The sequence below is a fragment of the Coregonus clupeaformis genome, unplaced genomic scaffold, assembly GCF_020615455.1.
Source record: "Coregonus clupeaformis isolate EN_2021a unplaced genomic scaffold, ASM2061545v1 scaf1129, whole genome shotgun sequence".
In the NCBI taxonomy this organism is placed as follows: Eukaryota; Metazoa; Chordata; class Actinopteri; order Salmoniformes; family Salmonidae; genus Coregonus; species Coregonus clupeaformis.
Window position 1 is genome coordinate 94,110 of NW_025534583.1, and position 13,474 is coordinate 107,583.

Consider the following 13,474-nt stretch of genomic DNA (forward strand, 5'->3'; position numbering starts at 1 on the left):
TTAGATCCTAATGTTAGCTAGCTAACATTGAACGTGTTGATTAGCTACCTGCAGATTCATGCAGGGGGTAGTAACGTTCATGAGTTGGGATTATGGTTCATTGTTTAGCTAGCTAGCTAATGTTCGTGTATGATCTTATTATTCCATATCTCAGAGCCATTTGCTTGGCTAGTTAGAGCCTAATGTTAGCTAGTTAACATTGAACCTGGTTGGTTAGCTACTTGCAGATTCTTGCAGGGTAGTAACATCATAAATTGGGATTATGGTTCATTGTTTAGCTTGGTTTTTCTTGGCTAGTTATAGCCTAATGTTAGCTAGCTAACATTGAACCTGGTTGGTTAGCTACCTGCAGATTCATGCAGGGTAGTAACGTCATGAGTTGGGATTATGGTTCATTGTTTAGCTAGCTAGCTAATGTTAGCTGGCTGGCTCGCTAGCTAACGTTACGTGTTTGATCTTATTATTCGTATCTCAGAGCCATTTGCTTGGCTAGTTAGAGCCTAATTTAGCTAGCTAACAATGAACCTGGTTGGTTAGCTATCTGCAGATTCTATGTAGGTAGTAACGTCATGAGTTGGGATTATGGTTCCTTGTTTACCTAGCTAGCTACATGTCTTAACAAAATATTCCACTATGCAAGTAACCATTTCGGGGTGAGTATGCCAGAGCGCAGAATAACTGATGAATTTAGGAACGCACAACACCCGTGGAATATGGCCAGTGTCAGTAAACGCGGGCAAAAAGGCGTACTGAAATTGTTGCCAGCAGCACAGTTACAGTCACTAACGTCTGGATAACATGAAAACAGCCTAACCAGCTCTGCTAGGCAGTAGTAAAATGGTCGGTGGGGTGTTCTCTCATCTGCCCATTTTAATCGCTAAGCAGAGCTGGTTAGGCTGTTTTCATGTTCTCCAGAGGTAAACAATGAACCATAATCCCAATTTTGTGTCTGGAAGTAGCTAGCAAGCTAGCCAATGTTAGCCAGTTAGCTTGAGTGCTTGACTTCCGTTGTGAGGTCAGAACGCTCGGATCAACCCTATTCATCGGCCAGTGTCGAGTGTGGGCTCTGAACGCTCCGAGATCTAAACGAGATGGGTGGGGCTAAAGCTTAAGCGGGTTTGAACGATGCTGAATGGGTGTAGACAAAGAAGAGCTCTTCAGTAGGTACCAAAACATTCAAAGGCCATTTTCTCAAAAGTTTATCAACTTTCAAAGCATAATTACTTTCCATTGTTTCCTTAAATGCAGTGTATGATATACCATTTGTAGCTCTGTGTCTCTGCTTTATCCAATGTAAAAAAACACAATTTCAGATTTTGCTACATAAGACCGAATCAAGGCGGTCGGTCACATATAGAAAACATCTCCACTGGATGAAAGTGAAGGAGAGACAGTGCAGTTGTGCAATAGCTAGAACAGTATGTTTGACTGATATAACATGTCTGATAAGTTATCTATTACCTGCTCAGAAAGCAAAGAAAGGTAAAGGGAACAAACTAAAACCAAGAAGACAAGGAGATCATAATCTGAGTCAAGTGTTTCTTTAACTGTCTGAATAGCTCAGTGTCCAGGCTGATCATTTCCCCAGCTAACTGATAGAGATGTACAGTAGGCAGTTAAAGGTTTCTAGAGGGTGATGCTATTCTCTCTGCTGCAAACTCACTGGTGGTGAATCAGTTGACTGCCCTGGCTGAATTTACTTGAATGTGTGTGTGTTCATCCCTAATAGGTGCACACATGTCCAGTCTCAGAGCTATGTTGATGGATTCCAGGAAGTGGCGGAGGGAAAGAAGCGACATCTGGAAGTGTCATCCAGGGATCCTTTAAAATAATGTGCCCTGCGCAGGCCCATCGCCACGGAGGGTGCAAAAGGGGGCAATGCCCCCTTAGTTGGAATATTGTGCCCCTCAGTTTTGTATCCCTATTCTGTCCCACAATCTGCCTCCTCCGTCATGCCCAACCGATAAGTTGTGTATGCTTCATTCAACTCCTTGCACGCATCATACGACGTAATACATTTTACTGGTTGAAAAACACAGTAGAAGGGCGGGTCAATTTGACCGTTTAGATTTACTTTAAAAGTTACATACCAGCTGGATGGAATTTAACTAATGTTAGTATAGTTACGTAGGTAGCTGATAGTATGATGGATATTAGAAAGTGGCTTCGCCCAGGGGCAACGCCAGCATCTGATCAAAGCGGGAGGGGGAGAAGCCTGCTACAGAGGCCAAAGGCAAGGCCTGGAGCCGACGCTAATCACAGAGGCCAAGGCCGCTGAGCCCAGCAGCAAAGGCACCTGCGCAACCGTCTTGCAGCCTGGTGACATAGGAGGTAACCAACCCGAGGAGGGGCCTGTAGCCACCAATACCAAACCTAGCAGCAGTACCGTCAGTATATTACAAACCCCCGACGCCTCCGTTAGTGCCTGACGACCTTGGTGATGAGGGGAGAAAACTGGCATTTTGTAGCGAGTGGTTCAAAGGCAGAGAATGACTGTAATATTCCTGCAAGACAGATGCAGTTTGATGAGTTATGGGAGAAATACAAGCACACGGACACCCCAGCTCCAAGCAAACGGCAAAGAGTAGTGAGTAGTAATCTGAAAGAATATGTGGTCGAAACAACAATGGGCCAGCAAGAAGAGGATAATGAGAGGGAGTGCAAAATACTGTTTTTCAGCACTCTGGATGATGTACTGGGAGAAATGTCAGCAAGATTTAACGAACGACACAGCCAACTTGTTGAGGCCCTGTGTGCCTTGCACCCAGAGAATGAAACCTTTATGGATGTGGAAAAAGTGAAACCACTGCTGGACTTAATCTCAGGAGATTTTGTGGAAACTGAGTTTACTGTCGCACGCCAGTCTCTACATACTGAAATTGCCCAATCTGGAGAAGAAAAATGGACAACGCAGACCATTTTGGATAGATACTCCGGGCCTCTAACAGCAATGTCTACTGTGATGATGGCATTGAAGCTGGGATTAACATTTGGAGCATCCATGGCAACATTGAAAAACATATTCAGTGAGCACAGACGGAGCATGTTGCACAGGAGGAAAGCGCAGCTGATTCAACTGGCATTTGAGAGGGATCTTACAAGCAGATTCCGTGGGGAGTGGAACGAGAGACTGCTGAGGAGGTTCAACACAGCATCAAGGCGGCTTCAACTCTTTTGAATCTGGGTAAGAACAGGCAGACTGGCTGGGTTTGTATTATTTTGCTATTTGCTATCTTTTGGAAATGCGAAGCAAACATCAGAAATAGGTGTAAACGTGATTTTCTTTATTGGCGTTGCTGCTAAGTCTACTGCTTGCTTTCTGTGATGTGATTGGATTAGAAATGTTTGGTTTATAATATAATCTGATTGTTTTTAATGTTGTTTTATAATGTAGAAGAGGTGCTTTGCACTACATTGATGAGGGTGGGCAGACCTTGACCAATGGTTGAGTAACGATGTAGCTATAGTGTTGCCATAAACAAGTCGTTGCTATGGAATACTAATTTCTCTGTTATCATATGCAGCGCAGTACAGCACTCTTGTGGGAAGACAGTTTGGTAGCTGCGTCCAAGCTGCATTGTACCGATAAGTCGTGGTAGTGCATTGTACATTATTGTTTGCTTTCCGCGATTGGAAATGCATTGTTGAGTATTTAGTCAGCCACCAATTGTGCAAGTTCTCCCACTTAAAAAGATGAGAGGCCTGTAATTTTCATCATAGGTACACGTCAACTATGACAGACAAAATGAGATTTTTTTTCTCCAGAAAATCACATTGTAGGATTTTAATGATTTTATTTGCAAATTATGGTGGGAAAATAAGTATTTGGTCAATAACAAAAGTTTCTCAATACTTTGTTATATACCCTTTGTTGGCAATGACACAGGTCAAACGTTTTCTGTAAGTCTTCACAAGGTTTTCACACACTGTTGCTGGTATTTTGGCCCATTCCTCCATGAGATTTCCCTAGAGCAGTGATGTTTTGGGGCTGTCGCTGTGCAACACAGACTTTCAACTCCCTCCAAAGATTTTCTATGGGGGTTGAGATCTGGAGACTGGCTAGGCCACCCAGGACCTTGAAATGCTTCTTACGAAGCCACTCCTTCGTTGCTGGTGTGTTGGGATCATTGTCATGCTGCAAGACCCAGCCACGTTTCATCTTCAATGCCCTTGCTGATGGAAGGGAGGTTTTCACTCAAAATCTCACGAACATGGCCCCATTCATTCTTTCTTTTACACGGATCAGTCGTCCTGGTCCCTTTGCAGAAAAACAGCCCCAAAGCATGATGTTTCCACCCCCATGCTTACAGTAGGTATGGTGTTCTTTGGATGCAACTCAGCATTCTTTGTCCTCCAAACACGACGAAGTTGAGTTTTACCAAAAAGTTCTATTTTGGTTTCATCTGACCATATGACATTCTCCCAATCCTCTCCTGGATCATCCAAATGCACTCTAGCAAACTTCAGACGAGCCTGGACATGTACTGGCTTAAGCAGGGGGACACGTCTGGTACTGCAGGATTTGAGTCCTGGCGGCGTAGTGTTACTGATGGTAGGCTTTGTTACTTTGGTCCCAGCTCTCTGCAGGTCATTCACTAGGTCCCCCCGTGTGGTTCTGGGATTTTGCTCACCGTTCTTGTGATCATTTTGACCCCACAGGGTGAGATCTGCGTGGAGCCCCAGATCGAGGGAGATTATCAGTGGTCTTGTATGTCTTCCATTTCCTAATAATTGCTCCCACAGTTGATTTCTTCAAACCAAGCTGCTTACCTATTGCAGATTCAGTCTTCCCAGTCTGGTGCAGGTCTACAATTTTGTTTCTGGTGTCCTTTGACAGGTCTTTGGTCTTGGCCATAGTGGAATTTGGAGTGTGACTGTTTGAGGTTGTGGACAGGTGTCTTTTATACTGATAACAAGTTCAAACAGGTGCCATTAATACAGGTAATGAGTGGAGGACAGAGGAGCCTCTTAAAGAAAAAGTTACAGGTCTGTGAGAGCCAGAAATCTTGCTTGTTTGTAGGTGACCAAATACTTATTTTCCACCATAATTTGCAAATAAATTCATTAAAAATCCTACAATGTGATTTTCTGGATTTTTTTTCTCAATTTGTCTGTCGTGAGTTGACGTGTACCTATGATGAAAATTACAGGCCCTCTCATCTTTTTAAGTGGGAGAACCTGCACAATTGGTGGCTGACTAAATACTTTTTTCCCCCACTGTAGCGTGTGTAGAGTTGTCATAATCTGCAATTTCTGAGCCGGTAATGACATTGTCCATGTTTGTAAAACGCATGCAGTAGCCTGTATTCTTGCGGCAAGACAGCGTGTGGCTGAAACACATTGGGTGTAATTGTACTATTGATATTATCCATCCTGTGTTATCAGCAAGCGAAAATAGTTGTGCCCCTTGCCGAAGTTAATTCTGCCACCGGGCCTGCCCCTGCGTACAACAGCCAGGCTAGAGTTCCACTGGGCATAGGTTCCCAAACCCTTTCGTGTTGTGACATATTCCTGTCACTCTATCTGAGACCCAGTAGAAATAACTGACCCTACTATTTGGTAAGTACTGGCTCACATCAACCCAACCACCCCTACATTCACGTGTTGCCGAGATACACTCAACCGTGCTGCCATAATGTAGCATGTGACATTCGCACCATGACACTTTATGGTTGGCTGTTTAGTAGAATGTGGAGTCATTTCCTGATGGCTTTTGTCCACTGGATTTGTAGACGGCTTTGTTTCTGTCATGTGACCTAATTGTACATCAAATAGTGAATAATATAAATGAAAATGTTTACTCTCTTTACACAGATACTTGCACACCGTACTTTACAAGGATTTATGTAAAAGTCCCTGCCCTCTAGTGACCAAATGTATCATCACACTCACCCACACAAGGACAAAGGTGACACAAAACTAATGGTATGACTTTTTTATCTGTTTGTGCATATTACAGTTTTTCTCAATTGTTTACACACATTTCCTGAAAGCATGACTCATATTCTCAGAACTCTACCCACAAATCAAAAAACACACACAATGAGCAAAACCCCTCAATTCTCCAGCAAAATGAAACTTTACATTCAAAACAATGTTATTTCTTATCAAAATGGTATTTTGTTTTCAAATGACACACACAAACCATCATATGAATAGACATTTATAAGAACCAGTTGAACACTGATGTGCTCAATGTAAAACACTATGATGAATGGAAAACACTTCTTCTCCATTCATCATAATGACTTAGGCCTTTTTTTGGTTCAGTGTTGCCATTACTACAGACAGTACATACATAAGTGTGTTGTAAAATATTTGAGAATATTGTTTTTATACTCAGAACACAGAAATACACGGTAACAAGTATATTTCATTTTTCCCACAAAAACAATGTACACAGTGTACATCCCATTTCCAACCAACACAAAGTTGCACATACAGTGGTCTACATACAAAACAGAATAATATAATGTATACAGTTACAGTAAAAAAATAAAAAAATAATAATAATAATAATAATATGCTGCATCCTCTCTTCTGTTGCGGTCTGGCCACAGCACCTCATCCACATCACAAGCAATGTTTTCCCTGGCCAAGCAGCGGGGGAAATATCACCTAGCATGGCGATTCCAGCCATGAAAAGCATCAGCTGCTATATCTCCACATGCATCTTCCATAGCTTGGAGAAGAGGTATACGCGTTTGTGGATTTCGGTCATACACTTTCCATCTCCAGGCAGAAAAAAATTCCTCAATAGAATTGAGGAATGGAGAATATGGAGGGAGATAAACAACTAAAAGCGTGGGTAGGGCAGTGAACCAGTTACGAACCAGAGCAGCCCTGTGAAACTTACGTTGTCCCAAAATGACAACGTACCTAAGGAGACTGCTCTGGGCCATCTACCTGATCTGGTGGAATGAGTGTGTTGTGTAGGGTGTCCAGGAATGTGATCAGATGGGCGTTGTTGTAGGGGCCAAGGGTAGCATGGTGATGGATGACGCCGTGGTGGGTAATCACTGCACACATTGTGATGTTCCCTCCGCGCTGGCCAGGGACTTGAACAATGGCACGCTGGCCGATGATATTCCTTCCCCTCTTTCGTCTTTTTGTGAGGTTGAATCCAACCTCATCAATGAAGATGAACTGGTGCTCCACTGCAGCCACCTCTAGCTCAAGGACTCCTCTGAAAACACATGACAATATCAGAAATAGACATGGAGTGGTCACTATTGTGAAGCTACAATCATTATGATTACAATACTGAAATATGTATAATTTATACAGTGTTGAGAGTATGCATCAATTGTGGGATTGTATAGGACTCACTTGCACATAGTTATATCGCAATACTTTGACTCTTTCTGAATTGCGTTCAAATGGAACCCTGTAGACCTGCTTCATCCTGAGATTATTTCTGTGCAAGACATGGTCCAGTGTTGATAAGCTTACCCTGTCAATATTTTGAAATATCTCATTGTTTTCTATTATTTTTCTTTGTATTTGCCGTAATGTTATGGCGTTATTTTCTAGGACCATGTTCATGATTTCAGTTTCCTGTTCAGGAGACAGAACACGTTCCGACCACCTTGTGTTGGTAATCTCAGTTCTGCTAAATAAATAGTAAAATGCTGTAAATACAAAGTAGAAATACATTTCCCCAAATACTTTAAACATACTTTATTTTTACAGTCCTACAGAACAGTCCACAGGCAATACTTGTACTCATTGAGTACTGTATTGATATGCAGTACTGCAATTTTCTAGTGAGAGTAGATTTCTTACCTATTCTCATTTCGGGAATGTCCGGATGATGGATGTTACAGTGTACCTGTTCGAATTTGGCTGTACTCTTTGCCCAGCCTCCTCATTGTTAGACCATGGTTGACCACATGATCAACCAAAGTGGCTCGGATCTCATCAGAGATTACGGTCCTTGGCCTTCCTCGCCCTCGTCCTTGTCCTCCCCGTCCTCCTCTTACTCTCACTCCTCTGGCTCTGCCTCTGTTTCCAGTGTTGGCATCCATTGCTCCAAAACAGAAGAGCTCACCTGTTGCCCTTTTATGCTAAAGCTCTGATTGCTAATTGTAAAACTGTGTGACGGGTGTTTGCCCATGTGATGAGTCAGTGTACATATTTGAATGGCAGTGTGTTCATTAGAAAACAAGAGATTTTCTGCATGAAAATTAGTGCAAATGCAAAGATTTGTGTGTAGCGTTTGAAAAAAGTGTAGTTGTAGAACTGCAATTTGAGTGTAAAGCAGGAATTGTGCTTGTAGTTTAGCAGAATTGGTTCAGGGGGTTGGTGCATGAGTTACATGTTGTGGTCATTGTGTCTCAAGTATCAGTATTTGTGTGTAAACAATTGAGAAAAACTAATGTTGATGATATCATATGTTTATACCATACATGTTCATACAAAGTATCTACTATACATAATATAAAGCAAGAAACACAATTGAAATCTGAAAATGGAATTGAAAAGCCACTTGCCAATTTATTGTTATTTAAGGTGTAGGCACTGTCAGGCATGATACAGTACATTAACCTACACAATACCAGATAGCATTATTTAAAATCTGGAGAAACAATCAAATCAAAAGGAACATGGACCCAGAAAATAGTCAGAGAAGACACAGTCAGAATGATTAGTTAATTTATTTAAGAGTGACATCATAGCCTGGGTCCCAGACAGTATATATTTCTTAGAGCTAGCCATTTCAATGTTAGTTGTCTTGCCTTGTCTTGAAACAGAAAATGTCTGTCACCCAGGCCAGAAAGAAACTTAAGTGCAATTGTGCTTAACTGCTGTTAGCTCAGGGCCCGGTTCCATAAAACATATTAAGTGTTTCCGTTAACCCTCTACAGACTAAGCCCTATCTATGCCGGGGGAGGAGGGTTCCACTAAGCTAAATTATATGGAATTGTTTTAATAAAGTCATACCAAGGATAATTTAGGATAATTTAGCTATTTGATTTGGAATTTTAAGACCCTTGAAGTATCAAAAAACATAAATGATTTGATGAATTTTTTGGGGGGGCATTACTGCTATTAGCCCATACAAACACATTGAATAACAGATTCACTAAATGGAATAACAGTCCCCCAACAAATGTAAAGGACGTTTGTTCTGAAGTGTCCGTCCTATATCTGAGCGATATAAGAAAGGTCAGTAAACATGTTACACATTTTTCTTACATGTATTTAACCACTTATTTTTGGCACTAAACAGTCTCCACATATACTTCTATTAATTTTTTCAACTGGGGTGACCATCAGACGAGTCTTGTGAGGCCTGTGGGTGTCCTAGAGCAGAACAACTGACATGTACATGTTAATGAGCGTCTCGCCTTTCCAAAGGGGTCATAATAGTGTGGGGGTCGTAGAGCAAATCGGAGAACACCATCGTGTTCGTGAGAGTCTCATCGACATGTACGTGTTTGTGAGAATCTCACCTTTCCACAGAGGCGGCCAAACTGTTTGGACGCTACAGAGGATTTTGGGTTTCAGGGTATCTTCTACATTCAAGACCGGAGAAACAAATTGATTCAGAAGATAAAACATGTTTATTTTAGTAATTTCTTTCTCAACTTGTTTTTTATTACTTTCTATCAGGTCAAACTAACTTAGAGTTGGTAGCTAGCTAGCCAGCTAGCGTTGTAGCCATGGAATGTGCAGCTTCCATTGTTTAGCTACGTACCTAGCTAGCTGGTGGTGTAGGTTTTCCTTTTGAAACCAGGGCAGAGGAAAGCAACATTCACCTCCACAAATGCTGTTTACATTGATATCCATACTGAATTAAGCACTTAAAGGGACCTCATGAGCACACTTAACTTTTCCACTTAATTTAAGGGGGAAATTCGCCTTAAAATGTTTGTGCAACTGACTTAAAGTTAAGGAAAATTTAAGTGAAAATATAAGGAGAAAATTAACTTAAGATGTTTTACGCAACTCGGGCCCAGGCCCTAAGCAATATAATTGATATGTCTATAAAAGTAGTTACTCTAAGGATGTCTAACCTCAAACATGGCTATAACAACTAACCCACATACCTTTAAAACCCTTCACACAGACATATGGAATTTGTTATGATGTATTGATGTACTAATGAATGTACAGTTAAATCCAATTTACTGGAATGTGATGAGGAACTCTGGATAAGCCTGCACATCATTGAAGATCACAAACATGGTTGGATTGGAGGTGTTGTCTGTGACGCTGTCGTACAAATCGGCATCCTTCCCTGACGGTTTGGCAGGAGGAACGATCAAGCCTGTTTGTCCCAGAGTGAAGTCTCCAACAAGAACCCTGGCCAGGTACATCGCGCTTGAGCCCTGTGCATCAGCTTTAGAATATCCTCCCTGCTGAATACCTGGAGTCCACAGCAAAGTATGATCCATTGCCAATTGCAGCACCTGGACGAAAAACATATTGTACTTACAACAATGATACCCAGTTGATCAGATTGATTTATGTCTGAACATTAAGCTCCTCCTCCCGTAGGAAGAGGTCTCAATATAACAGTAAAGAATATTGGTCATCAGACATGTTTCCATTAAACCATTCTCATACCATGTGTTCCAGCGTAGCTGCGATTGAAGCCATGGTTGTTGATTTGGGTGATGGAATCTGAACTGGTGCCATGGAAGAGCAGTTTCTCGTTGTTTGTGTGCTTGTTCTTGTCCTCCAGGAGGTTCTTTCTTATCTGGTAGCTCTTCCACAGTGCCTCGTTCTGGACTCGTTCAATCTTCAAATAGCAAACAAAACACATGTAGAAATCGACAGTGATTTATTTACTCATTTACATTTTAGCAGACGCTCTTATCCAGAGCGACTTACAGTTAGTGAGTGCATACATTTTCATACTGGCCCCCCCGTGGGAAACGAACCCACAACCCTGCCGTTGCAAGCGCCATGCTCTACCAACTGAGCTACAGGGGACTACATATTTATTACTGAAGTGCAATCCCACCTACCTAAATATTGAATGAACAGCACAGGAATAAGAATAACACATTTCACTGGTTCCAGGAAATACAGTTCCATTCTTTAAAAAAAATCCCAAATGCTTTGCTGCCTTTAATGTAGCAGCAAACACAATTAAAATGATTTTCTTAACTCTCCCGGTTGTCCTGGCCGGGTCATCCTGACCCGCGCATGTGTTAGAATGACAGAGAGGTTGTAGCTAGGGGTTGTTGTACAGCGACATTGCTATTTAAGCAAGCCAGAGAGGTCTAGACCTCCCGTTATCCTCGCTAGGGTCAGGATGAGCAGCACACGTGTTAGCGACATGAGCGTATCTGTCCTCCTGGGTCATATTGACCCCGCCGGTGGCTACCTAACCCTGCCCGCTGTCTTTGCTAGGGTCAGGACATGGCTATCCTATCTAAGCGAGCAAGAGTTCTATACCACTGAGTGCAGTGGCCAGGTAAGGCTGTTGGGGGGAAAAGAAAAACAAGCTACTTAATATAATATTGTTGCGGTAGCATGTCCATACATGTGTGATCTGAGCCCACTGCTCCAAAAACTCAGGTGCCCCCTACAACAACAACAAAAAAGCCATGAGTGCTCGTTTCACTGCCAAACAGGTCCTAGAACAGATCCTGGCCGACGTCTGCCAGGAAGACTACTCTGACTGTGAAAAGGAAGTCAAGGATGTGTCAGAAGAAGAACAAGAAGACGACGACGCGGCAACCTCGGATGAAGAAGGAGCCAGAGGAGAAGGACAAGGCGAAGACGGGGACTAAGACGGAGAAGGAGACAAAGGAGAGCGACAACACGAAACGGATCAAGTCGAAAGAGAGACTTTCGCCTCGAGGAACGAGGCAGCCGTAAGAGAGGTCTGGGACACGTGGGTTGAGCGGCTGCCGTACCTCTACAACCCCGGGCCCGAAGTGACTGTGGACGAGCAGCTGGTTCCGTTCAGAGGTGGGTTGTAAAAGTAATCATGTTTGGCATATGTGTAATAACAAAACAAAAAATGAAATAAAACAACACACCAAATATGCTTGTACCACAGCTATGTGCTAATTTATTTCTTTTTTCTTTTGTTGTTGTTTATGTTCTCCTCGAAACACACACTGTTACGAACCCCGTGGCTCTAAACGTCTAGGGTGGATGGACATGAGACCCGTAACATAAATTATGCAAATTAGGAGTGTGGCATGGAGCAGTGAGAACAAAGGTGACACAACAACCATGAACTACCGTCAAACCCAAATGGTTTATTTCAGAACACACGGTAAGGGTTTGGGAAAAAGGGCTGAGCAGGACCCAAGAAATGAAACAATAGTGTAAAACCCCCTAAACTGATCTAGCCTGCCTGAAGAACCGCTAGGCTACTGCTAGTCATACAAAAGTACAGTGGGTGGTCCGCTCAGGTCTAACTAGTGTTTTTAGACAGATTCCTTCCTACGGGTAATGTACGCCCAAGGGCAACTAGCTTAAACTCCCCTTTTCCCAGAAACACACAAAGCTACCAAACAGGGTAATCAGCAATTAAGTAGTACACAATACACAGGACACAACAGTATCCGCACTCACATAACAAAACAGTAGTCTAACAGAATTACCAATCATAATAAACAGCAACTTAGTGAGTAACCAAAAACAGGACACCACCGTGTCCATACTCACATACGGAAATATTCTCTCTCTCTCTCAACAAACACAAGACTGGTTTTTATACCATGGGCTGTGTGATTGAACAAACGAGTAACAGGTGGTGCAATGCACAGGAATGTTCACTGATTGGTCCAATCAGCAGACACCTCAACGACCACCAATCAGGAACATACAGGACACCTGTGATTAGGGCAGAAGGAGAGAAACACACAAAAACACAGGATACCTGTATCCGTAACACTCCCACCCTTAAAAGAGCAAACCACAATGGTTTGCGACACCACGTACTATCACAACACCCAAATTCACAAATCATCCTGCCGGGATAACAAAAAAAACCTAGTTCATTACACACGAGACAAAGCATCTGCCAACACATTATCCAACCCCTTTTTGTGGCGGATCTCCAAATTATAATTTTGCACGACAAGTGCCCAACGCATAAGGCGTTGGTTCTGGTTGTACATCCGGTGGAGAAAAACTAAGGGGTTATGATCAGTATACACTATCACTGGTAATGCACTGGAACCAACATAAACTTCAAAGTACGCAGAGCTAACAACAAAGCTAGAGCTTCTTGTTCAATGGTGGAATAGTTTGTCTGACATTTGTTAAATTTCCGTGAAAAATAACAGACAGGATGGTCCACTCCACTCTGGTCTTGCTGCAGTAGAACAGCCCCAGCACCTCTGGCACTTGCATCTACCTCCAGTTTAAACGGTCGTTCAAAATCTGGCGCAGCAAGAACAGGAGTACTACATAAGAGTGCTTTAGCAGTGTTGAAAGCAGTACGACAATCTTCAGACCATACACATTTTCTCGCCGGACTGAGCAAATCCGTTAATGGAGC

General features: G+C 42.5%; 1 protein-coding gene across 1 annotated transcript in view; it reads right to left on the reverse strand.

Annotated features, from left to right (window-relative positions):
• Nucleotides 1–10,000: 10,000 nt before the first annotated feature.
• Nucleotides 10,001–13,474, reverse strand: part of LOC121541785 (protein mono-ADP-ribosyltransferase PARP14) — a 42,186-nt gene continuing 38,712 nt past the window's right edge. The window contains 4 exon segments of the mRNA XM_041851082.2: nt 10,001–10,141; nt 10,143–10,361; nt 10,363–10,415; nt 10,573–10,747. Coding sequence (XP_041707016.2) covers nt 10,055–10,141; nt 10,143–10,361; nt 10,363–10,415; nt 10,573–10,747 — 534 coding nt within the window. The 3' untranslated portion in view covers nt 10,001–10,054.